The 25,656-nt window shown below is 48.8% G+C and overlaps 1 protein-coding gene across 1 annotated transcript; it reads right to left on the bottom strand.

Moving 5' to 3' along the window:
- Window positions 1–25,656, bottom strand: BNC1 (basonuclin 1). The gene is made up of 7 exons (XM_040968471.1): window positions 25,384–25,656; window positions 24,905–24,991; window positions 24,356–24,454; window positions 11,050–11,149; window positions 9,832–10,067; window positions 5,847–7,711; window positions 1–685 (listed from the first exon to the last, which is right to left on the bottom strand). The coding sequence occupies exons 1-7, from the start codon at window positions 25,654–25,656 to the stop codon at window positions 1–3; spliced, it is 3,345 nt and encodes a 1,114-aa protein (XP_040824405.1).

The following is a 25,656-nucleotide window of genomic DNA, read 5'->3' as shown; positions in this document are numbered from 1 at the left end:
TCACTGGAGGTGAGTGGGAGAGGAAGACAGGCTTTTGTGCAGGTTGGGATTCTGGCTGTGCCTGTTCCGGCTGCGGACAGATGAGAACATGGTGTTGCAGCCCGGTACCTTACACTTGTGGAGTTGGCGGAGGTGCACGGTTTTATAGTGGGCCCTGAAGGTCCCTTTGTTGCTATATGTCTTTTGGCAGAGGTGACAGGTGATGGGCAGGCCGGGAGGCAGGCTGGCAAGGCTCTGGTCGGCCTTTTCCAGCAGGACACAGAGGGGGTACTCCTCCTCTCCGGGGACGAGGCCAGGCCCGTCACAGTGGCCGTCACTGTCCATCAGGAGCGCGGGGCCCTCCTCGCTCGCCCCTTCGGAGTCCCAGGAAGAATGACTGCTGCTCTCAGACTTCATGCTGGAGGTAGTGCTTAAGTCCAGGACGGTGCCCTCGCTCAGGGGGCCGGCGCCGTAGCCCTCCAGGTTGGCCTCGTGGACCTGGGGGATCGGGTAGACCAGGCTGCCCATCCGACCCACTCCCTTGAAGATGACGGACGTCGGGGAGGCCTGCTGGGCCAGGGCCACATCCTGATAAACTTCCTTGGCCACATCTTTCAGAAGGTATGCGGCTCGGAAGTGGTCTTCGGGGCCCTCCACGGCTTCAGGGTCCAGGACTTTCTGGTGGAGGCTTAGGTTGGAACTGTGTCTGCGAGAGGGAAAAGATGGTTAGCAAGGAGTCCGGCTGCTCTTCTGGACAGACGTCATTCTCAGGAGAAAAAACTGGCACATGCGGGGAGAAAACCACGGCATGGGAGAAGTGATGATGTAGGGCTAGTCCCCTGGGGGTGTAACGTGTATGCTGGCCCCCCACGGGTCACTCTGTAGCAAGCTGGCACTCGGCAGGAAAGTGATCAGCCTGGACATGGAGACTATGCGGCTCTTCAATTTCCACAACCCAACCGATGTGTTAACTTCCTATACCTCGTCTATAGCGAGAAGACTAGACTGATCCTACTAGGCCAGTGTAACTGGGGTGCTGGAACCAGGAGATCCCGGAGGACCTGACTTGGCTGAAACCAGGAAACATTTTCTAGAGCTGTATTTCCCAATGACATCCAACAGCCCCACTGCTCTGTGGAGCACCTGAAATATGGCCAAGGCCAGAGGCTGAAATACTTTTTTTGGATATATTAAACTAAATGCTTTCAAAACTTACCCTATCCATTTCTTCATCTTTTTCTGTGTGTGTGTGTGTGGTGGCTATTACAATATTAAAATTTGGGGGCAGGGCTCATGTTATGGTGCAACTCTGCTCAGAACACCTGGATCCCATATAGGAGTCTTATTTGAGTCCTAGCTACTCTGCTTCAGATCCAGCTTCCTGCTGATGTGCTTGGGAAGGAAGTGGAGGATGCTTGGTCCTTGACAGCCCCCAGATGCGGCTGCATGCTCCTGGCTGCAGCCTGGGGCTCAGGTCTCCCTATTGTGGCCAGTTAGGGAATGAACTACTGAATAGAGGATCTCTTTCTTTGACACTCTTTCCAATCAATCCATCTTTACACATTTTTTCCTATATGACTTAACATGGCATGTCTATTGTTCTAGAGTACTTACATACATGTTACAGGTGTGGGTGCAAGTACGACTGGCCCGAGCCGGTGCTTGCAGAGCTAACTGCGTGGTTCGGAGCGTATGTGCAGCAACTCCCTCTGTGCCAGACAGAAGTTTTGCCAAGTGCAGCAGTGTGATGGCACCGCCCATCTTCCACCCAATGATTACCTTTGATGGGCAGGTCATGAACAACCATGACAAAACTCGCCTTTTCTGCACATGTTATCATTCTGATGTAATGTGTAAATCCAGAATGTCCTTGCTCCAAGATTCCCTGCTAACTTCTGACAGGCAGAACCTCCCCTTCCTGAGGGGGTACAATCTTAAAGTTCATAGGAGAATGATCTCAAACAGAGACCATACCTTTCCTGTCACGGACCAAACTGTGAGCCTGGGTCAGGCTGGGAAAGACAAGCAGGCAAAGACTTGGATCTTCCAAATCTCCAAAGACATGTGTGTGAGGGAGGCTTATTTCTTAAAAGGTGTAAAATAGACTACTCACTTTATCTCCTTAACGTGTTTTTTTTTTTTTTTTTTGCGGGGGCAGGGTACATAATCAGCATTAATTTCCAGATCACCCACTTTTGCAAGCCGCTCTTCTGGGCTACAACTGCCTGTCCTGTGATTACGGTCAGGGCTCTGGATGGAAGGGGCTGGTGTGTGTCAGTAGAAAAACAGATGCGAAATTGACACATAGGTTCCAGCACCCTCAAAGAGGTAAAAAAAAAAAAGACATACACAGTCACTGGAGCCTTGTACAACAAAGGAAACCTCCAGCCCCTCTGCCACACTCTGAAGTATCCAACAGATACCCAGCGCTGATGCGGGGAGGGGGTCCTTTGCATCCTCTCAAGCCGAGGATGGTTAGCTCTTAGCCCTCCCACTTCCTCTGTTACCCTTTCCCCTAAAACCAGTGAACACCACAAACACAAACGCTCTCTGCATCCCACACTGGGTTCCGTGTTCCCAGGACTTTGCTAATCCTGTGTCCACTCCTCACGCCTCTCCCCTTTGGTCTCTGTCACCCCTTCCCTTGGTGTCTCCCATTTCCGACTGGCTGACATCAACAGTTCTCAAGGTGTTGCCCTGAGTGTCCCTGGGGACCCAGACCCTTCGAAGAGAATTTCATAATGATACCATAATGAAATATTCATAATGACGCTATGTGTATTTCCCACTTTCACTGAGTACAGTGGCGTGGTCCGGAGGCTCTCTGATGTCACACTGCAATAGGCAGAACCCAGAGGTGGCGGGGACAGCCCAGCTGGCTTCTGCTAAGCCAGACTTCACAGAGATGCGTAAAAAAGGTTCTTAGCACACTAATTTTTTTCTTTGGAAAATGTACTTTTTTTTTTTAAGCCAAAAAAGGTTTATTAGTCTATACTATTTCTATTGTTATTTAAAGTGATAGAACATTCATTTTTATGTTTCTTCTCTAATGTGGAAAACATGGGTTGACATAACCCAAACAGAGAAAAGCTCTTCTGAGCCTGTACTGTTTGTAAACGGGGGTGGGGGAGCTGTCTGTGAGACCACGATGGCAAAAAGCTGTAACAGGCCTTGATCTGCCCTCTTCTTCCAGGAAGCCCAGCTGCTCAAGGAGTATGGTTGGGCTGCCCCCACAGCGGTCTACACACCCTCCATATTGCATAAAATATATAAAAATGTACTATTCAACTTGTTACAGTCTCGTACAGGTCTTTTTTCTGGACGCGATCAGAATTATGCTGCTAGACACAGGCTTGCTAGCAGCTCTTCTCAACACCAACTCTGCCCCAAGTGTCTGCACACTGAGCTGTAATCTCGTTTCCTGGTCCGTTTCCCCTACCGCACTGAAGGCTCCCGAGGGCAGGCCTTGTGTGCCCTCACAAGGTTCCTGTTAAATAAACAACCAGGATGCGATCCCAGCCCCTCCCTGGCGGGCCTTCTAACTGGCTGGCAGCAGCGGCGGCGGCACAGAGCAGAAGTGAGCCACCCGACAGCAACATGATTTTCACCTTTAGCTCGGAGAAATGCTGCTGAGCCTGGTCCTGGCCCCAACGTCCTATTTAAAATGGTATTACTTTATTCTTTCAATAATCCTTTCAATTATTATTCTTTCAATAATAATGCCGGATGGGGAGTGGGGAAGGGCGGAGACGGGGGAAAAATGGGAATGACTAAAACAGTCAAGGTGCCCATCTCCTTTTCCAGTCTTCAAATGTCTGCAAGAGCCAGGGCGTGAAATCCAGGAGCGAGGAACTCAGCCCACATGGCTAGCAGGGACCCCAATGCCCGACACATCACCGCTGCCTCTCACGTCTGCACTGAGCAGCAAGTTGGAGGCGGAAGCCAGACCTGGAGATACAATCCCAGTTCTCAGAATGGGTTACAGGTTTTCCGACCACTGTCTTACTTCTAGGCTGTCTGTCTGTCCTTGGAAATGGCATCATTATCACAGATTCTAAGTAAATGCTATCTGAGTTGTAGACCACCGGAAGTCATAGTTCTAACTTAGAATAAAAGACCGCTTCCTTTGGCGGTTGTGGTGGTAGGGGCCTACAGTATCTACAGGTGGGTCAGGACAGTTTAAGAAGGTATTAGATGGGCCTGACGCGGTGGCGCAGTGGTTAAAGGTCCTCGCCTTGCACGCCCGGGATCCCATATGGGTGCCGGGTCTATCCTGGCAGCCCCGCTTCCCTTCCAGCTCCCTGCCTGTGTCCCGGGAAAGCAGTCGAGGACGGCCCAAAGCTTTGGGACCCTGCACCCGAGTGGGAGACCCGGAAGAGGCTCCTGGCTTCGGATCGGCATAGTATCGGCCGTTGTGCTCACTTGGGGAGTGAATCATCGGACGGAAGATCTTCCTCTCTGTCTCTCCTCTCTGTCTATCCGCCTTTCCAATAAAAAAATAATAAAAATAAATCTTTAAAAAAAAAGAAGGTATTAGACAGTGATAAAAACAAATAAAAGAGTATCTGACATATGCCTTCTAACCAAGCAGTGGAGCCTAGAACAGTACCCTGAATGCCAAGGACAATCTGACATGACTCCCCTCGCTTGTAACAACAGTTCATTCATGAACAAACCCCCCCTTCTCCAGGAGGGCCAAGGAGGAGGGCTGACTCACTAATTAGGGTCCCCCAGTGATTTAACATCCTAGCAACAGGAATTTTCACTCCTATCTTCCTGCGCTTGCCTCTCTGTTGAAGACAATGAGGGTGCTCTTCAGGAGCCCTCTCCAGGAATGTGTGTGGGAGTGATACATTGGTACATGCTCACCCTCCTAACGAGGCCGGGCGTTACAGCTGGGGTTCATGGAGCGGGGTAGTGCTGAACCCCTGCCCGTCCAGCTTGTTTGAGTGAACATAGCGTTCCACCGTCTTAGCAAGGAGGGGAGGAGGAAGGGAGAGAAGGGAAGAGAGAGATATGGAAACCTAGCATCTTTCAACCACACCTCACAGCCCCTCAAACCACCTGCCAATTGCCTTTCTTCTTCAGTAACTTAGCATTCTGGAAAAAAAAAATCCTCAACCAGGTTGTTATATTCCTTTCCACGTGTTAGCTGGATAACTGGGAAGCAGAGAAAATGTTTCCCCAAAGCAGACAAATTTGGGGAAACGTAGTAACGACTCACAAAGCTTTTTGTCTGCTCCACCCCCTCCCCCCTGCCCCAGTTTAAAAACAGCTGCCCAGGTTGCTGACATGAGACCTCGTTCACAATTCATTCTGCAGCACCTGCCACCCCCTGCCACCCCCTGCCCCCTGCAACCCCCTGTTCCCTTGCCCCCCTGCCACCCCGTGCCACTCCCTGCCCCAGAGCCAGCTGTGTGTCTGAATTCAGGATTCCTCAGACTTCAAAAGAGCAGAATGGTGCGTAGACTGAACTATCACATCAGTGTTCCTATCATAAATCCCCTAATGTCCTGGACTGAAACTAGGCAAAAATCCACACAAACGGAGATTAAAAAAAAAACAGCCTCATTATTTCACATGAGATTTTGCAGGTGAATGCGCTTCGGTTTTCTGTGAAAAATCCACACACCCTGTGGGTCCCAGGGCAGCCACGTCAGCATCTCTCCTCCCTCCCTCCCAGCTCTGTGTGAGAGATGCAAGCCCCCACCCTCCAGCCCGGGGCCGCCCTGCAGACCCGCTCCAGCAGGAATGCCAGGGGCAGGGCGCACATGCCTGTGTTCTAAACAAGCCTGCGGCTGATCCCGGCCGGCGCCTGTTAAACCCTCGAGCCGGGGCTGGAGGAATGCTCCCAGCGGATGCCTTACCTGTCCCTGCTCCTGCGCGAGGGGAAGGTGGCGCTGCAGCCCTCCACCGTGCACGTGTGCGTTTCCTTGGTGTGCGTGTTCTTGTAGTGCAGTTTCACACTGCAAGCGTTTTTAAAGGCCTTCTTGCAGATGTCACACTGGAAGCGACTTTCCTCCTTTGGCCTGGCCAACGCGTGCTGACCCACGCGTTCCAGTTCTTTAGACTCTTCGAGACAGGGGAAAGGCAGTCCCCTGCCGGACAGAGCGTTGAACAGTCCTCCGGCTAGCAAATGCTGCTGAAGTTCCACGTAGTCCACGGGGAAAGGGAGCCGGGACTCCACGCCTGGTGGGAAGTGGTGCTCCCGACCACTGTCCTGGACCTCCCTGGTGGGTAACATGTTCAGCGTGGGCTTCTGCTCACTCTCCCTCTCTGAGCTGTGTGTGACTTGTTCGGGGGTTTGGCTGAGGGCTCGATCGCACTGGATCACGGCTTCGAGGTGGCAGGGCCGGTCTCCTTCAGGGCGTGGTTGCCCTAAACTTCCTGCCTGCACGTGCTGCTCCTCGGGGGCCCTGTCGGAGCGAGGGCTGCAGGTCTCGGGCTCATCTTCGCTGACCACCTGCAGGGGTGTGTCTTCATCGGAGCTAAGGGTGTTCCTCCTCTCCTCAGCTATGTCCACAGCTTCCTTCTCTATTTTGATGGGCATGCTAGACTTGCGGGATTTTTTTTTGGGAAGAGCGTCGAATGACATTTCGTGAGAAACCAGCTCTTCTGGGATGGAAGAGGAGAGTAACGGGAGAGAAGGGAGCATCCCGGGCGTGTTGGCCAGCTCAGCGGGGGTGGCCGGGCTACGGTAGAAAGGCAGGACCGGCTGTACTGTCTTCAGGTTGGGAAACAGCACGCCATTCTGCCCGATGCTCGGGAAGGTTGGCTGGCTTTTGGGATCCTCCCCGGATCCCGGGTAACCCGGGAGGGACCTGCAGTCTGGAGGCACCACGGTGAAGGCTGGGTGCTTGTAGTTCTCAGGGCCGGCCAGGTTCAGGCTGTTGCGGAGATCCTTGTCCCGGTTATTCCTGTTCATGGGCATGTGCAGCCGAGGGTTGGGGTTGGCGCTGTGGCGGTTCCGGCTCCTCAGGGAGCTGAACACCATGTTGCAGCCTTCGATGGTACATTTGTGCTTGATCTTGAGGTGCACGGCGTTGTAGTGGATCTTGAGGGTGCCCTTGTCGTAGAAGGTCTTCTCGCACGCCGTGCAGAACACCCGGCCCTTCTTGGTGCCCAGGCTGTTCCTCTCTGGCTTCACTTTGGCCTCGGGAGACAGCTGTGTCCTTTCCAGCTTGGCGACGAGGCTGTAGGAGCTGGAGTCACTTAAGTGGGCACAGTCCTCCTTTTTGGTCATGTCGTCGGGACAGGTCACACACTGTTCTTTTTCGATCTGAAACGGCGGGGGGCTGGAAGTTAAATAGCTGCTGTTGGCGAAGGGCCCATGGATTTCGGGTTTGGGGTCTTGGCTTTGGTCCTGAGCCTGCTCCAGCATGTACTGTTCGGGCAGTGACCCTATGAGCGCGGGAGGCAGGGGGTTGAAGAACTGGAAAGGCAGCATGAAGGTCATGTTGCTGATGAGGCTCTCAAAGGGGTGGATGCCGCCAGGGTTTCCTCTGTCCACAGTGGCGGGCAGACCCGAGCTCCTGTGGCCACAGCTCTCGATGAAGGCTCTGAGGTCAGCCGGGGCGGGCGGCAGCACCACCGACTGCTCCTCCTTCTCTTGAATGGCCATGAGCTCCACTATGGACTTGGTCTCACCGAAGCGAAGGAACTGCTGCAGGGTAGCCACCTCCTCCTCGCTGGTCATGATGCTCCAGTGATCCAACACCTTTCCAGAGGCATCCTACGGCAGGTGTGTGAGAGTGGGAAGTAGGGAGGTACGGTTAGCGCGTCAGAATGGCACCCATGAAATCTTCTCTTGATATAAAGAAAAAACACCCAGGTGATCTGTTTAACTCTCTTGACTTTTCTAAGGAAAGTAGCCCTGGGGGTGGGACTGTCATCAAGTTCAAGGGCCCTCTCTATTCCTCAGACAAAGGTACCCCCACCTGGATGAGAATGGGGCTCTGCTGGACCAGTCTTTGAGTGAAACGTAAATTGCATTGCTGGGGTGGGCTCTACCCAAACTGCATTGCTGGGGTGTGTTCTGTGATGGTTTAGAGGGAAGAAATAAAATGTTACAACTCCAGCTGAACCTAGGGGAGCTGGGTAACCATTTTCACTTTATTTCCAATGAACTGGTTTATCTTTCATTAGGCACGATAATTTTTCTCCCAGTACACGTAAAAATAGGTATCATTTAGATAATAATTAACAATAGCATCTTCTTTATCAAAAGGCATAGATGGAGCAATCAGGCCTAGGTATAGATCGAGCATCCGTTTTCTGCAAGGTTAATAATCTTCCTAAGCAACTAACATCAGAAAAGAGATGAACCTGTATTGATCTATTGCCCGCGTTCACAGAGCAGAGCTGTAATTACACTGGAGTGTTGGAGATCTTTCAAACTCTAAGGAAGGCCTAACTTTTCCCAAAACTACAATAAATATTTTATCACAGAACATGTATTTGATGGCCTACTGAGATTTTTCACAGTGCATGGAAGAGTTTTGAAGATGATGAGGGATGTAGCATCATCAATTTTTCATGCTCCAGAGGTTCAAGGTAATTGATTCTATATTTTTAATCCTAACACTAGAAAGCAAGATTATTAGGATCATTAAATATTGATCTGTGTCATTATGTAAGATCATAATGCTACTCTCCATAAATGGTTGCCTCGAGTTGGCTGGGGGTCCTGCACGGAGGTGAACAAACCTGATTCTAGGAAAGAGTATGGGTTTTATGCTTAAGCGGAAGTGAGTTCGAATGACTTTTAGCAGGATTTTGAAGTTCTGGGAGTCTCTGGGTTTTCAACTGGAAAATAAGACTAAAATACTTAGCCGATTACTGGAAGAATACCTGGTTGTTGTCTGTGTTTGTTTTAATAAGATGGCTCACTTGAGTGAGACTGAAATCTATGTGCATTTTAGAAACCATATTCATCCATATTCATTCCTATCTCATCGAAATTTTCACTAAGGTTAGCTCATGTTTTCTGGTTGCACTGGCATGAGGAAAGAAAATGCTTTCACTATTTCCAATTTCAAGTGAGTGACTCAAGTCCTTCCAGGAAATATGTTATCTTACTTTTAAAAATACCTTAATGGGTCTTTGGTTATGAGGCCTAAGGCCACACCATCACCTGGGAAGAGATCAACGACTGTAAGATAAAGACAGAAGAGCTGAACATCATAGAACACTGGAGAACAGAGCAGGCTGCCACGAGAGAGCAGGGGAGAGAGTGAGCAAGTGCGTGGATGCAGGAATCTGACAAGAAAGACCAGCAGTGGGATGGCTCGGAGCTCTGAAGAACAAGAAGGTGTGGTAGAAGAGGTGGCTTCGTCAAGATTCACATCACAGATAGCAAGGGCACTTTAAAAAGTCCATGGGAGAGCCAAGTGCAGTAGCCTAGTAGCTAAAGTCCTTGCCTGTGTGGGAGACCCAGAGGAGGCTCCTGGCTTCGAACTGGCTCAGTTGTGCCTGTTGTGGCCACTTGGGGAATGATCCAACAGATGGAAGATCCCTCTCTCTGTCTCTCCTCTCTGTAAATCTGACTTTCTAATAAAAATCTTTTACAGAATTAAAAAAAATAAAGCCCATGGGAAATGCAAAGATAAGGTCACCTTGGTAAAAGTTAACTTTCCAAAATTCATATGTGGATTCTCGCTTCCTGAGGAATGCTCCCTCATATGAAGTTTCACTGATAGTTTGAGGGATAGCTCAGGACTGCCCTGAGAGCATAAATTAACAGAAAAAGGATTCCAGGAAAGGATGACTGCCAAAGACTTTCAGCCAACCGAGCTGTACTGGCCACATGGGTTTGGGGGACACAGGAGAATGGTGGCCAGGAGAATCGTGTACCTGCAGCACGTATCCCCGGATGTAGTCCTGCAGGGTCCAGTCCAAGGCATGGAGGATCTGGAGGACCTCATCTTGCTTCAACACACTGAAGAGCCGGTCCAGCAGGATTTTCAGGCGAACTGGGATGGCCTGAGTCCCATAGAGCATCAGGCTGCTGATATCAAACACGACGTTGGACTGAACAATCTCCACCTGGCTTGTGGGATACACAGGAGGGATCCTCAGCTTGCTCAGAGCTGAAAATAGGAACAGAAGAGCATTTTGCCAACATCTCATTTTTGAGAGAGAGAGAGACACTATACAGAAACATTAGAGCCAACATTTGTTTTCTGTTTTACTGGGGCAAAGACCCATAACCACAGATGAGACCAAGGGCCTTAAACACTATCGGGCTTCAAGTTATTCCCAAGAACTTGTAAATGACAACTGATGGGCTTGGAATTTTCTCCTTTCTCTGTGGCATCCCTGGGAGCAAAACAGTCACAGGAACAAAAAAGAGCAAAGAAACAGAGGTGGCAGGTTCATGTTCAAGGGGATGGTCAATTGGGAAGGTCAGAGTCTCGGGGGGTGGGGGTTGAAGAACATGGATTTGGGAATCAGACACGTCTGGGCTGGGCTAGTTATCTTTTGTATTCCAGTTGCGAGGATTGACAAACCATCCCAGCAGGCAAGTGCAAATTATATAGGGACTAGCCATACACAGGGACTTAAATTTATACTAAAAGAAAATTATTAAGCAAAATTAGAAATTCAACTTTTCAGTCACACTAATTATATTTCGAGGACTCAGAAGCCTCATGTAGGGCTGTTGAATTTGGGAAATCAACAGATCCTCAGTTAAATTCAACTAGCAATCTTAGATAAGAAACCCCAACCAGTGGGATACTCATATTCTACAAACACTCACTGGGGCTTCAGTAGGCCAAAAAAGATATTCGCAGTGCATCTGAAATTCAAATTCATAACGAGGCATTCTCAGTTTCATCTGTCCACCCTGGGTTGGGGGAGCGCTTCCATCACTGTGGAACAACAGCATTCCAGCCAGTCTTTACATCTTTCGAATGCAGCCCACAGGACACCTCATCTGAAGAGTTGTTAAACAACAAACGGAAGCCTTAGCCAGTCTCCTGGCACACACTAGGAATTCGCTAGTTAGTTGGCATTCTTAGATATCAGATCGGTCCCCGAGTGAGAGATGTAGAGGGAGAAGAAAATTACCGTGGGCCACCCATCCGTGTCTGCACTGCTCACACTGCCGGTGGTTTATCTTCCCGGGTTTGAAACTCTGGCAGCTGCAGTTCAGAGTACAGCCGATAGCCTGCAAAAGAGAACACAGGTGTGCAAGGCGTGTAAGTCAGGTGTGGAACACACATTGTCTCCCCAAACAAGACACAGTCCTCCATCCGGCAGTGTGCATGGAGCAGCACATGCGTGCTCTGAGCCAGGCCCAGAGCTGTGCGGTGTGCCCTGGCCCGATGCCCAGGGCATGTGGACACATGACCTAGATAGTTCGCGTGGGGAATGGGCTACAGACACCGGGGCTTCTTACTGGAAAAGGTAACAGGTTGGGTGGAATGCCTCTGCTCTAATTTTTTTAAGACTTATTTATTCTTATTACAAAGTCAGATATACAGAGAGAAGGAGAGAAAGAGAGGAAGTTTTTCCATCTGTTGATTCACTCCCCAAGTGGCCGAAACAGCTGGAGCTGAGCTGATCCGAAACCAGGAGCCTCTTCTGGGTCTCCCAAGAAGAGGGTGCAGGATCCCAAGGCTTTGGGCCGTCCTCAACTGCTTTCTCAGACCACAGGCAGGGAGCTGGATGGGAAGCAGGACTGTGAGCATTAGAACCAGTGCCCATATGGGATCCCAGTGCATGCAAGGTGAGGATAATAACCTCTAGGCTACCATGCTGGGCCCTCTGTTTTTAAGAATACAGAAGAGATGAAGGTTCTATACCCATCAGAACCACGATCTTGACAGGTGCGTATGGAAGCATCCTGTAATGAGCAGAAGTGGGCAGATAGCCTGAGCTCCTTGTAATTCACGTGTGGACTGTTATCCTTCCGGCACCTGGGGTTCGGCAGGGACTGGAAACCTAGTTTCCAGCAGTGTCACGGTGGAGGATACTGAAGACTGCCCTCGCTGGACTGTGTGGCTGTCAGTCAGGCACAGGCTGCACGCCCAGCTGCTACAAAGCCCTGGCTGCATGTCCTAGTGTCCTGTTTAGGGTATGGGCACACGAAAATATGAGGGTGCTTCCAACATCTCATGTGGGGCAGCATGAAAAGCTGAGCTGATTCTGATGCGAGGCTTTGAAGTTCCACGCGTGTCACCTGACACGCATTCTCACGTACTTTTGGAAAGAACCCACCTATATACACAGACTATTTTTTTTCGTACCCAAATAAACTGTCTTCATCCCAGTTTTCCCCAAACTTCCTGAAGTACCCATGTATAACTCAAACATAAAACAGAGATGGAAATGTTCAACAAAGTTTTAGGTGTAAGGACAGAGTGTCAAGCAGATGTTTAAATGTGAGTTATTGAAAAAGTAGATAGAGGTCTGAAGGAAATTACTGATCATTAGAGATACCAGCCCTCTGAGCAGACCTACTGGCAAGGTTCCTGAGATCTGCATGATTACAGACAATCTTGGGAGTGAGGACCTGAGGAATGAGAAAAGATATGCCCCGAGGGACAGGGTGGCCTTGCCCGGGATCCAGGAAAAGAAGATCCTGGCTGAGGATTTGGGAAAAGTCACTTTAAGGAGCATACAAGTTGTGCTTATCCAAAAATCATTTGTGAGTGACATTCTACAATGGTACGGTCACTTTGAAAAAACAGTTTGGCAATTCCTCAAGAAGCCAACTGTCGAGTGGCCGCCTGATCCGGAAATTCACTCCTAGGTATGCACATGAGAAATGAAAACACATCGGCAAAAACGTTCCTAGCAGCGTTACCCGTGAGCGCAACTGGCAACAACTCTGATGTTTACTGCACAACGGAGAGATGCACAGAACACGGCACACCTACGGTATAGCCATACCATGGACTAGGATGCTGATACAAGGGAACGAAGTACTGGCAAACACCACAACACAGCCGGACCTTGGCAACATGGGGTGAAGGGAGCCAGGCACAGAAAGTCCTTAGCGCAGAAGCCTATGTAACATACAAGGATAGGTTCCTCCACACAGGCAGAGTGAGTGGCCTTACCCGGGGTGGGGAAGAAGGCACAGAAGGAAAGTGAGTGCCACTGGGAAAGACAAATGTTTATTTGTTCCCAGCTTTTTTTTTTTTTTTTTGCATAGTGTTATTTAGATGTAACGTACACATCATAAGTCTGCTCAATTCAAGCATGCAATTAAATTCTTTTTAGTGAAGGCTCTTTCTGGCTTAGTGTGTGAAGCGACCGCCTGCAACACTGGCATCTGATTTGAGTACAGGTTTGAGTCTTGGCTGCTCCGCTTCTGACCCAGCTTCCTACTAAAGCACCCGAGAAACGAGTGGAAGATGATGCAAGTGCTGGACCCTCGCAAACCTATGTGGGCAACCTGGATGGAGTTCTGGGCTCCTCAGCATTAGCCTGGCCTGGCCCGGGCTATTGTAGTCATTCAGAGATGGAACCAGTGGATGGAGGATGTCTCTCCCTCTCTGTGACTCTGCCTTGCAAACAAATAAAAGTACTAAAAAATACTTCAGTAGACGTATTAAAATTTATGGAACCTAATTTTATAACTCCTAATTTTATAACATTCTCATTATCCTCCCCAAAGAACCTTCTATACAAGTTTACAATAGAATATATCTTTATTTCTCTTGGGTTTGATCTTAGAAGTCACACAGCAACCCTACATTTATCTTGAGCAATTGTTGAACTGGAGCAGCTGCCATCATTCCACATCCCCAGAGGCAACCTATGAAGGTTCCACGCTTTCCACCTTCTTGCTAGGTAGTCTCAGGTCAGGGAAGTGGGCTGCTCATCACCAAGGTGGGCCGCACACAGCGACGGTACTCTCTAATTCCCGTGTGAGAGAGAGGCTGCTGAAAAACTGCAAGCGCGGAGAGAAACGATGCTCACACGACACCTCGCACAGAGCTGCGTGGGATCACAACACTGTTTAACTGGACTAGTGCCTGCACCTTCCCAAGGGACAGCATCCCCAAAGGACTGAAAGGGGCTTGGGGAAGGGGTGTCAATAAAGCACAGCCCCGCCCTCCAAACAAATCTACAGCACACAGTGTGATACTATTTGATAAACACAATTAGGAAAATAAAAATATTGAGCAACACTATCCTCATGCTAGAGATAGTTTTACTTTTTTTTTTGGTTACAGAGTTTCTATCTGTATGTATGTATACAAATGTATTAAATACAGGAACATATACATCTATGCCTCACCCATTTATATAGTTTTCCCTGGATGGAAGTCAAAGGATAAAAGTGAAGTTTAAGTTCATGTTACTCTGTCCGAACACACACTTTGAAAGGCATCCTTTGCTGTCATGCTGTCCAGCATGTAGTCTACCATTCTCTGCACACCAGCTCACACCTGACTCAATCATGCTATTTTCAAGTTATCAGCACACTTATAGTAAGCCTCTGGAATATTTCACGATCCAGATACTATAGCTACAACTGTTTCAAAGAAAACTTTTCCAAAAGGGAGAAAAAGTTTCCCTTAAGATCTTTCTTAACCTTAACCACACACACACACACACACACACACACACACACACACACACACACACACACACACACAGATGGACTTGGAGCACACATGCCTCCTCCACGCCCTGAGTTAACGGGTCCTGTTAACTCTAAGGACCCAGCAGGTGGCTGGATCAGGTGTGGTACAGCCACACCATCACACAGGGAACAGTTCCAGGCACGCTTTATGGCTGAGGACAGAGCCTTGCTTTACTGCATCTTTCATCGCTTGACTCAAGATGTCTCGGCTTTGGCGCTACTGATACTGTGGCTTGGGTAACTCTGTGGTGGGGGCTCTCCCCATCACTGTAGGATGCCTGGTAGCGTCTCTGGGCTCCACCCACCCAGATGCGAGCTTACAGCCCGCTCCCCAAGTTGTGACCACTGTCCAACCTAGATCGTTCACATTTTGACAGCTTCTAGTTTGGATACAGAATTTAAAAGAATCTAATCTAAAATTCCAAGGCATAAGCATTGATATGGTTCTGCATAAACCCACTTGAACAAGACTTAATAAATATCATTAAACATCTCTGGAAATAAATCTTGGAGGAATTATGAGCTAAAGAAAATCTCCAATGTCAAGGCTCTTGGCTTTTTCTACGCATCTCAAGATTTCACAATGTAATGAAATCCTAGCATCAATATCTAAACTTGTAAATATTAAAACTTTTAAAATGAAATCAAGTCCCCAAATCCTTTCGATAGGACAACAAGTACTCATGTAAGTCACAATGGAAAACCCTTAAAATATATATCCTTTCCTTTGAAATCTTAATACTTGCTTCATTCTTCAGAAATATAAAGCAGATGTTTATAACATTCTGGACTCATCAAGACATGATTTCACTTTTTATGCACTCACCATAATCAGACTATTTCCGGAACTGTTATTAGTCATGTTGATGCACTAAAAGTCAACACTGAAAATTCTGATGTGTTTTTGTCAGTCATTCATCTGAAAACTACTGACACACCTAATATGTGATAGCTGATTTGGTAACTTGCAGTCTTAGGACAGAAGGCCACAACCTAGTCTTCAAGTTTCTAAGGACTCCGCTTCTCAGACACCCCTCTACTGCCAGAAGATGAAGAGACGTTGATGTGGATTCCTGGCAGTGGGCTGGCCCAGGCTCCCAGCGGGTGGACGCACCAACACCCAGCATCAGACCGCACAGGTCCCTGAGAGGATGTGCCTTCCTAAGCTCAAGGGTAAAAAGCTGTTAATATCCCCAGCACCTGCAGATACCTTCATGCCACTGAAGCTAAATTCAGGGGGATGTTCTGCAGGGACTATACAGAAGCAGCGTGGGAAAACAGAAGATGCTTAGGTTGATTCAGTGCTGGCTCTTGGAGGGGAGTCATCTGTGACATGGCTGAGGCAGAGTTGAACTACAGACCCCAGCCAAGCAGCATGGCAGGCTCTGATTTCTTAGTCTGTAGTCACTAGTCACATGTGGCTATTTTAACATAACTAAAATCAAATAAAATTAAAGAAGATTCAGCTCATTGGTCACATTCCCAGTGCTCGGGAGCCACACGAGGGTAGCGGCCACCATCCTGGACAGCTTAGAGAACATTTCCATCATAGAAAAGCTTCACTGGCCAGTGCTGAGAGACTCTGGGAATGAGCCACCCTTTCAGCTCCTGCCCTCTGACACGGCCATGTGCACGTGGAAGTAACCAGAGCTCCTCTTTAATCCTCCAACATTACTGAGAGGAGGGAATTAACCTCATGGAAGCTTTACTCTTTGGAATCTCTGTAACTTGCCCCAGGTCACACGGCAGGTGAGCTCCGTGGGCATTTGAGACAGGTAAGATGTTATCATCCCCAGTTTATAAGTAAGAAGGTTGGGGAGCTCACTGGCTAGGAGGGTAGTCTCAAATCTGGATGCTAGGGATGAGTTCTATCTGGAAATATCAATGTTTGGGGATAACTACAGTCACACGTATGGTTTAAGGCTGATTGATTTGAAAGGCCAAGCAACACGCGCGTACAGCCGTGCACCCCCTGGTTCCCTCCCCAAATGTCACTATGGCCAGGGCTGGGCCAGACTAGAGCCTGCCACTCAATCTAGGTCTCCCACGTGGGTAGTAAGGTACTTAAAGCCACAATCTCCTGCTTCCCAGGGTGAACATGAGCAGAAAGCTGCATCTCAAGTGGAAGGGAGATGCCATCCCACTGGTGCCCTAAGTGGTAGCTTTACCTGCAATGCCAAACTACAATGTCTGCCCCACGTGCATGGCTTAGTTGAACACAACAGCTTTCAGAGTTCTGCACCATCATAGCAGAATACCCTTAAATGTTTGTGAAAAATGAAATTTAAAAAGTTTATTTTGGTGCAAGTCAGCTTGATAGGAATGGTGGGGTTAATAGTTGGAAAATGGATTTAGAGATGTGATCCAGACCATGCTGGAAAAAAAAAAAAGAAATCAAGAAAACAAAACAAAACCCACGTAGGGAAGGCACTGTGGATGAGTGAGTTAAGCTGCTATTTAGGAACTGCACCTCAAATCTGAATCCAGTCTCTTGTTTTTGATCCAGTTTCCTCCTAGTGAACCCTTGGAGGCATCCACTGACTGCCCAAGTATCTGGGTCCCTAATACCCACGTGGGACACTTGGATTGAGTTCCTAGCTTCTGACTTTGGTCTGGCCCAGCTGGGGCCACTGCTAACATTTGGAGAATAAACTGGCAAATGGAAGATCTCCCTCTCTGCCCTTCAAATCAACAAATACACCTTAAAAAATTAAAATAAGAGACTAATACAATCCACTCATTAGAAAGATGCCTCTGGCTGCACAGCTGGGTTGCCTGGTCTACCTTTTCATCTCCCTTCATCGGGTGCCTTTCAGTGACACATAATACAACCCAAGATTGGCCTCCACCTGTGTGTTGCTTCCAGCTGAGTCCCACAACCTTCAGCTCCATGCCTCAGCACTGCAGTCCATAAAATGGGCTGGACACCTGCTCCTGCCTCCTCAGGGGCCTGTGAACCACAAGAAGGAGGTCACCAAAGAGATCAGCTGGCCCAGCGAAGACTCACTGCCACCATGCCTGCAAAACATGGGTTCTTAGGTAACTCCAGGCTCCGGGTCTGACTCTGCATAGACAGAACCACCAAAAAGACATTGGGAAGAATCCTCCAAGTTGGTCCACATTTGGAATCATTTCAGAAGGAGGTAATACCAACAACTGAAACTCCCAAAGAAACACTTACCAGCCAGTGCTGGGCCCGACAGCTGCTCAACCGCTCATAAGCAGGACTAGACTGAATCAATAAGAGTGTTTACCAATCACAGATGCCCAGGGTTCTTCGATCTGCCTTGGTAGGATAGCACTAACGTCCTGGTGGCCGGGTGGCTAAGTACTGACCAATGGTATAGAGAAGGTGCTGCTTGGAGCACCAGAGGAAGCTTCTCATGGCTGGCAGGTGACTCAGCCGAGATCCACTTGTCTTTCCCCCTTTGTTCTGCCCCTCCTAGGAACACAAACGTGATGGCTGGAGTTCAGAGGCTATTTGTGGGCCTGAGGCGAGCTTGAGGTCCAGTCCTAAGGATGGGCATTGTTAACCAGCTGCTCTTTAACCAGCAGTCCAGTGTAGCTCCTGGGGTGCACAATGATGGCTGTGGTAGAGGGTGCCATTCAAAGCAGCCCATGGAAAGAGTAGAGATTATGGGTCCAAGTTCAGAGACTGGGATCCTCTCTTACCTGCGAAGTTCTGAGGCTGTAATAAGCTGGAAATCAAAGGACCATCACTTCTGAAAAGTCACCACACTCCCTGGTTCAGGAAACCCCATCATTCACGCCCTGGGTTCTCTACTCCACTGCTCCTCAAACACACGCATTCTGAATTTCTAAGTTTTCTTAATAGAACTGGATGCTTTTTGTTCCCCATCTTCCCTCCTCATTTTCCACTAACTTCTTGCATGTTTTATTCTTCTGTGTTCCACTGTATTTCTCGCAGTTTGCAGACCCATACAGGTACAGCCAGCCTTCCAGCCACTGCAGTGCCAAGTGATAGATGGACAAAAAGAACAACTGGAAAGAACTGACAACTTCCCACACTGCTTCTCTGTGTGCAAGTTTATCCGTGGCTGGAAGTACAGAGGGAAACACACAAACACTTGAGACAGCTTCACCTTCCCCCACTCACAGCTTACCAAGAGGATAACCAGTTATGCAAAGAACTGTGTTCTGTTTGTTGTTAAATCATCTGTCCTGTGCTGGTAACCATGGGGATCCTCACAGATGGGAAGAAGACCAACAATCTGAGATCTCTGTGGAGGGCAGGGGGAGCACCCAGCCTCATCATTGGGAAGAACAGGCCCAACAATTGGGTTGGTCAAGAAAAGCAAAGAGAACATGAAGGGTTAGCATTGTGGCATAGTGGGTGAAGCCACTGTCTAGGAGTGCCAGCTGCTCCACTCTGAATCTAGTGTCCTACTAATCATGTGGGAAGAGCAGCTGGAGATGGCCCCTATACCCATGTGGGAGACTCAGAAGTTCCTGACTCTGGCCTGGTTCAGCCCAGGCTGTTGTAGCCATTTGGGGAGTGAACCAGTGGATAGAAGATCTCTCTCGCTCTCTGTAATTCTTTCAAATAAATAAATCTAAAAACAAACAAACAAACAAAAACTAAGAAATAAGCCTATGGCATAGCCATAGATGATGTTGAGATTTCAAATCTACTCTAAAGGAGAATAGAGCTGTGTGCCTAGCCTAAGCAGTTAGGATGCCAGTTTGAATGCCTGCATCCCGCATCAGAGTGCCTGAGTTTAAGTCCCAGCTCTGACTCTCAATCCTGGGAGACACCAGTGATGATGTCAGTAACAGGGGTCTCTATCCTCTATCACCCACGTGGGTGCCTCAGATTGAGTGCCCTGGTCCAGCTTTGGCTGGGTTGCTGAGAGCTGCTGAGGACTCTGCTGGTGTAATCTATTCTAAACCTTTCCTTTCACTTTCACTGGTAGACGGAAAGCCAATATGTGATCGCTAATATACACATTTTAAAAATTCAACAATAGGAAAAAAAAACCACAACTAACTACAAAATTCACTGGCCATCTTTAGAGCCCACTAGGGGACCAACTCTTATTTTGAAAACTGGTAAATAAAGGAAAAGAATCAAGCAGGTATCTTTTTCTCATACACAATCTGTTATTTCAGAATAACCAAATCATAGATGGTACAAGAAATATTTCCGAGTAGGAATCAAACAAATGAAGAATATTACCATCTTACAACTCCTGAAAAAGACAACAAAGTAACTTGCCTCTGGGATGGAACGGAACCATACATTAACCGCTCTTGCCAAAAGTGTTCAAACTTGGACCTGACCTTAGGACACAGCCCGTTAAGCTGCCACTGCCATGCCATCATTGGACACTGGATCTGCTCAGCTTCCAGTTCAGCTGCCTGCTAATTCTGGGAGGCAGCAGAGAGGGCCTAAGCATTGGGGTCCCTGCCACTCATGTGCACACCTGATGGAGTTTCAGCCCCTTGGCTCTGGCCTGGCCCAGGGCCCCACTACTGGCAGCCATTTGGGAAGTAAACCAGGAGATTAAAGCATGCTCTCTCTCTCTCCCCCCCTATTTTTTCTGTTGTTCTGTTTTTCAGGTAAATAAGCAAAATCTTTTAAAAGTTCAAGTCTGAACCAGATGAAGGCTCCTGATCAATCCTAATTTAAGAAACTATTCCGTGTAGGGAACAAAGGAATACTGAAATGATCCCACAAGGAAGCCATCAACATCCAGGCTGGGGAACGTGCTATAGGACAAACACACGACTCTACTTTCCAAAAGATCAGCTGCAAGGAAAAAAACAAAGCACAAACCTGTGGCTTAAAAGCAATGCGATCTGGGCAAATCAACATGTTGTAACATAAAGCTGAAGACACAATCAAGTATATTTGAACACTGGCATGATATACTTGGGTTACTAACTTTCAGGTGCCCTATGGTGTGCTGCTTTTTATTTGAAAAAGTGCCTTCCTATATTTCACAGCTACATATGAAAACATCTCTGAATGAATTAGATGATAACTAGGATTTGCCTCAAAGTAATTTTGTGTTGGTAACAGTACAGAGACTGGACAGGGAACAAAACCAAATGACTGGTCCAATGTTGCTGCTAAGTGTGGGGACCCCATGCACATATGATTATCAAAGTTATTACATAATTCTCATTGGTCTAAAAAATTTCTATACTATAATTTGTACTTCCCCCATAATTTGAAAGAGATGACAGAGACAGAATGATACTGCACAGAAGCTGTACGCAGGCCCACTGTCGTAAGGGCATGCAGGAAATGCCATAGGCCTGGGTGGAGAGGGAAGGTTCGCACACCGTTAGGCCCAGGAGCACAGCAGCGACAGCTAATCTCAAAAGGTGCTGCTGGGTGGGGGACTGGAGTTCATGGGACCCTTAGGGTTCTGAACAATGGGGAGACACTTCCTTCTGTTCACAGTCAAAAGGGGACGTGGCAGGGGTCCTCAGAGAGCAGGCAGTCGGCACTTGCAATTTATAAATGATGAAGAACTGACAGAATCTAGTAGCTCACTGTTTATATGGGGATGAAAGGAGAGGCCGGTAACCACACACAGCAGGTTATGCAGAGGAGTCCAGCGCAGGTGGCAGGGAAAGCCCCTTCAGGTGACAGATGTTGGGCTGCCTACCTGGGAGCAGAAAGCAGGCGTGACACATTTGCAGTGTTCCCTAGCCGCTGAGTTCAAAGAGGGTGATGGGGCAAAATACTTGTTCTTTTGATGTCTATAAATCAAAGTATAAACCCTATGCCAAAATAGTTTAACATCTGTGCTTTTTTTTTTCTTAAATTATTAGTTCAGAAGGCTGGAAACACAAGAAATAGTAGAAAGACATGCAAATATTACCTTAGAAACCAAACATTTCATCTTGGAAAAAAATTAAACTATATAGAAATATACATGATACGGACATTTTTTTTTTAAATTTCTAAGCTAAATTTGGAAGAACGCAGAGGAAATCTTCAAACAGCTGCAGTACAAAGCCCCGTGTAACTGTAGCTGCATGCTTGGGACCTTTGCACAGGGCTGAATCAGACTGGGGAACAGGAAAAGAGAACCGACCAGACACTTCACTCCACAAGGATTTTACTAGGGTGGCCACTCACACAACAAAGCCACTTGGCGTCTGACGCAAAACAAAAAGTCCAAAGCGGCAACACTTTGCTAGGTAAAACTCCGTAAAGGTTGAAGAGAGTTCATGAGAACAAGATTCTGAAAACGTAAAGATTTCACAACAGAAAATCTCCATTCATGATGACATCCTGATCTCCCTGTTCAAAATTCAGCTTCATGTCTTGGCACAACGTTGCAGCCGACACTGTTAAGAATGTTACCTTCAAGATGAATCATGCAAGAAACAGAGGGCGAGAATATGCACCAGGCTTCGGAAACATGTGCAGAACTGGGAATTAATTTTGATATTTGTTGCATTATGTGAAGGGGATACACAGCTAGCCTGTAGCAGGGAAAAAGTCCAACCAACAACAACATGAACAAACAAGGCAGGAATCAGACACCAGGTCCCCCGCACACAGGTCTGTCGGAACTTGGCCTTCACAACATTTTATTTTCTTTGACTTCACATTAGCCAAATGATCATCCTCTCCCCCACTGTCCCCATGCAGGTAACTTCAGCGATCTGTGAGGCCGCTTTGCAATCATGAGCCCATGGGTGGACAGGAGCAGCCACAGCCTGCTCGCTGCGCCTGGACCCTGGACAGGCAGGCCTACTGTCGATTCCACCCTTCGGCTACACGTGTGCAGAGGAGGGTGCCATGCTAGAATCCTGGAATTTCCAGAATTAGATAAAAGGACTTCAAAGGACAACAAGATAAGCAAAAGAAGGTTTTCAGGTGGAACCCAATTTAAAAGAAAAAAAAAAAAAAAAGCAAAATTCCCCTCCTTTCCAGATGCTCCTTCTGTTATCTTTTTAACATCTTCCAGAGATCGCATCACAAATAAATAAACCGGGTAAAGCAAGCTCTGCAGAACACTTGGAACAAGGCAATGATAAAAATGCTCTGACTTCCTAACGCATCCAGGATATGAGAAAAAAGATGAGAGGCACATTGGTGTGAGAGCTGACCTCGTCTGGGGCCCCTTCCTGCTCTAAAACAGGCTGCTTCTGACAAAATCAGTCAGATCACACAACATCTCTTCTGCCAGCTGTGGAGGAGAAAATCCAGCCTGGGAAGCGGCGTGCTCTTCCTGCCAGGAGTACACTGGAACTGTTAAATGGCGACGCACAGCCACTAAGATGGGAAATGCTGTCTACTGGCAACTCTTAATGACTACCCTCAGACTAACTTCTAGAGCCACTCAGGAAAGCTAGAAGACCCCTCTCCCCCTCACTCTCCCCAACAGGCTGCAGTTTAATTTTACTGAAGAACTTCAACGATAGAACGCTCCCCTGTGTATATCCATCCGTAGACATTTATAAGTGACAACTATGTGCTTAAGAGACAGTTCCTATTTGCACTTGGGGCCAACTGATGTGAGCCGCTGGGTGGAGTGTGCTTCAAAGCTGAGGTTCTGAAATGTGGGCACAGGGCTGGAACGCGGGTCTAGCCCTTGCAAAGGAAAGATAATTCAATAGAAGGAAACACCTCGCTGTGTAAACCTTAGGCTTCCAAGGCCATGACTCCATATCGGTTAATATTTCCAAAGTGCAGTTTAACAGCAGCCAACAGACCACCATTTCCCATCCTTGTGGCTGTCAATCGCCATTTAACAATTCCAACCTAAGGCTTTCACGCCAACCAGAGGAGGGCTGGTCACCAAGTTCTCACTCGTCTGCATGGACTTCATCTGTACAGATGAGAATCCAAATTAAGTTGCACGGATGTCTGAACATAATTATGAGTTTCGAAGTGCATGCAGTATGTGTGCTAAGTGAAGATTTCACCACCTCTTCTCACTCAGCATTTAACTACAACAGGAATATGTTCGACCAACAGCTGGGTGAAAATAGTAGTACACTCTCAGTGAAGCGAAGGTTAGCAAACTTAGTAGACGAGAAATCCAGTGACTCATATCTTTTTCTTTTTCACTCAGAGCATGCCAAAAAGAATAAAGTTATTTATCCATGTTCATCATAGCCAAAGGGGCAGAGAGAGCTTTTCACACCTATTTTCAAGCAAAAATCAAACCCAGCACTTCTAACAAATTGAAGTACAGAAATGTTTTTTCCTAAGACCTACAAAAATTGTATTTGGGTGCATGCATTTTTAATGAGGACTTAATGATGCTTACTTAACGGCTCCGGGAGGGGACAAGTGAGAAAGCTGTGAACAAAAGTTTCAACGCACAAACACAGCTCTTGGCAACACCTAGAGTCTACAAAATCTTAGGGAAGGGGCGCATAAAATCTAACAGCAAAATAAAACGAGGAACAAGCTAGGGAAAGGTAGAGACAAAAAGATGGGCCAAATACCCTTTTTAAAAATCCATTCTCTGTCAAGTTAAAAATCTTGCGGCTTTGATGAGAATACACTGGTAAAAACTTGTGGCGACATCTGCCGCGGGGTCCCGTGCAGGAACACATGTTTTCACACACACACACACGCCCCTCCGCTGACAGGGATTCCCAGGACACCAGCGGGGCCCCTTAAGTGTTAACAGCAGAGGCCTGGCTGCGACCAGGAATCTGGTCCCCATTTCAGAGGGCTGCGGTGAGCGCGGCCATAAAACCCGGGGACACGAGCGTCTGCTCGCCTCCCCCCGCGACGCCCACAATTAGGGGCTGCTGGCTGGCATTCCATTTAACTGTCAAACGGCCACCGGTGGCAGCCCCGCAGCCACAAGGAGATGCCTTAAATGAGAAGAACATGTTTCTACATCGCAGTTGAGAAAGTTTGGCTCCGAGCTATGCGCTGATTAATATCAGATCTCCTCCTGCACTCGCCTCTCCACAATCTTGTCACATCTGGCTGACAAATCCTTAGCAGCTTAGGCAAAAGCCGGGGCGGTAGGAACGGGGCGGGGGCGTGCAGGGTGGGTTGGAGAGTCGGCCGGGCTCAGGGGTCCTCCCGCTCGGGGTTACCGGGTCGGGGGGACCCCGCGACCGCTCCTTCCGCCCGCCCCGGGTGACCCCTTAGCTGCGCCGCTGGCAGTCAGGCGCGCGACGTGGAAGCGACCCGGCGCTCCCAAGACGGGAGCGCAGCGCTCGCCAGGGTCCGCAAACTGAGATTTTTCGGGGACCCCAGGGCACCGCGAGGGAGGACAGGGGGACCCCCCCAGCCGGCTCGAGCGCTTTCCAGGCAAACACCTGGCTCGGCTGCCCCAGCTCACTTCCCGTCGATTGCAGGTCAGTCACCTCCAGGCGGCGGGAGGCGGCTGGGGTCAGGAGCTTCGCGGCCGGGACTCGGGCGCCCTCAGCCCGCTCCAAGTGCTCCCGCCGCGCCTAACTGTCCCAAGGGCAAGCGGTGGCGCTGACAAAATCCGCCCCGTTCCCGCCAAGCAATCGGGACCTGGCCTGCCGGATGTCAACGTGCGGGGGTAAGGAAGTTATACATTAAGAAAAAAAATCATCCCCTCATTGCCACTTGCCCATCTCCACAACACTCCTCACACTTAAGGCTGCCAGAAAGTTACCGCACACTTAGTTCCCCGGAGAGACGCAATCAAGGCGGAAACAAGGAGAAGAGTGGCTGTCCTGTTAATTTTGAAGTAAAAGCGCGCGGGAGATGGCGCGGGGGTGGGGGGTGGACAAAAAACGGGGTGCCAAGTGTCGCTGGTCTAAACAGTCCCAGCCGTCCTGGTGGGGAAACCTTGGGGTGCTGGCCGCCCCGCTACTCCGGGGCGCTCCAAGCCGGGAACGACGGTCCCTGGAGCCCCCACGCAGGTGGCCTTCGAGGAGGGCCTCTCCGCCACTGCCCCGCTCCAGCCTGGGGTCCCTCGTCCCCCGCCACCTCCGAGCGTCGCCTCGGGTCGCCCCGCGCCCGCGGAGAGCGCCGCCACGCTTACCTCAGCCATCCTGCTGCGGCCTCCGCCGTGCCGGGGCTCCCGGCGCGTCTTCCCGGCCCGGGCCGCCGCGCGTCCGCCCCGGCTCGGCGGGCGCCGCCGCAT

This window comes from Ochotona curzoniae, unplaced genomic scaffold, assembly GCF_017591425.1.
Source record: "Ochotona curzoniae isolate NIBS_2020 unplaced genomic scaffold, NIBS_Ocur_1.0 scaffold_4701, whole genome shotgun sequence".
NCBI classification, from domain to species: Eukaryota; Metazoa; Chordata; class Mammalia; order Lagomorpha; family Ochotonidae; genus Ochotona; species Ochotona curzoniae.
The sequence above is the reverse complement of the archived record's forward strand: the minus strand, read 5'-3'. Positions and strand labels throughout refer to the sequence as shown.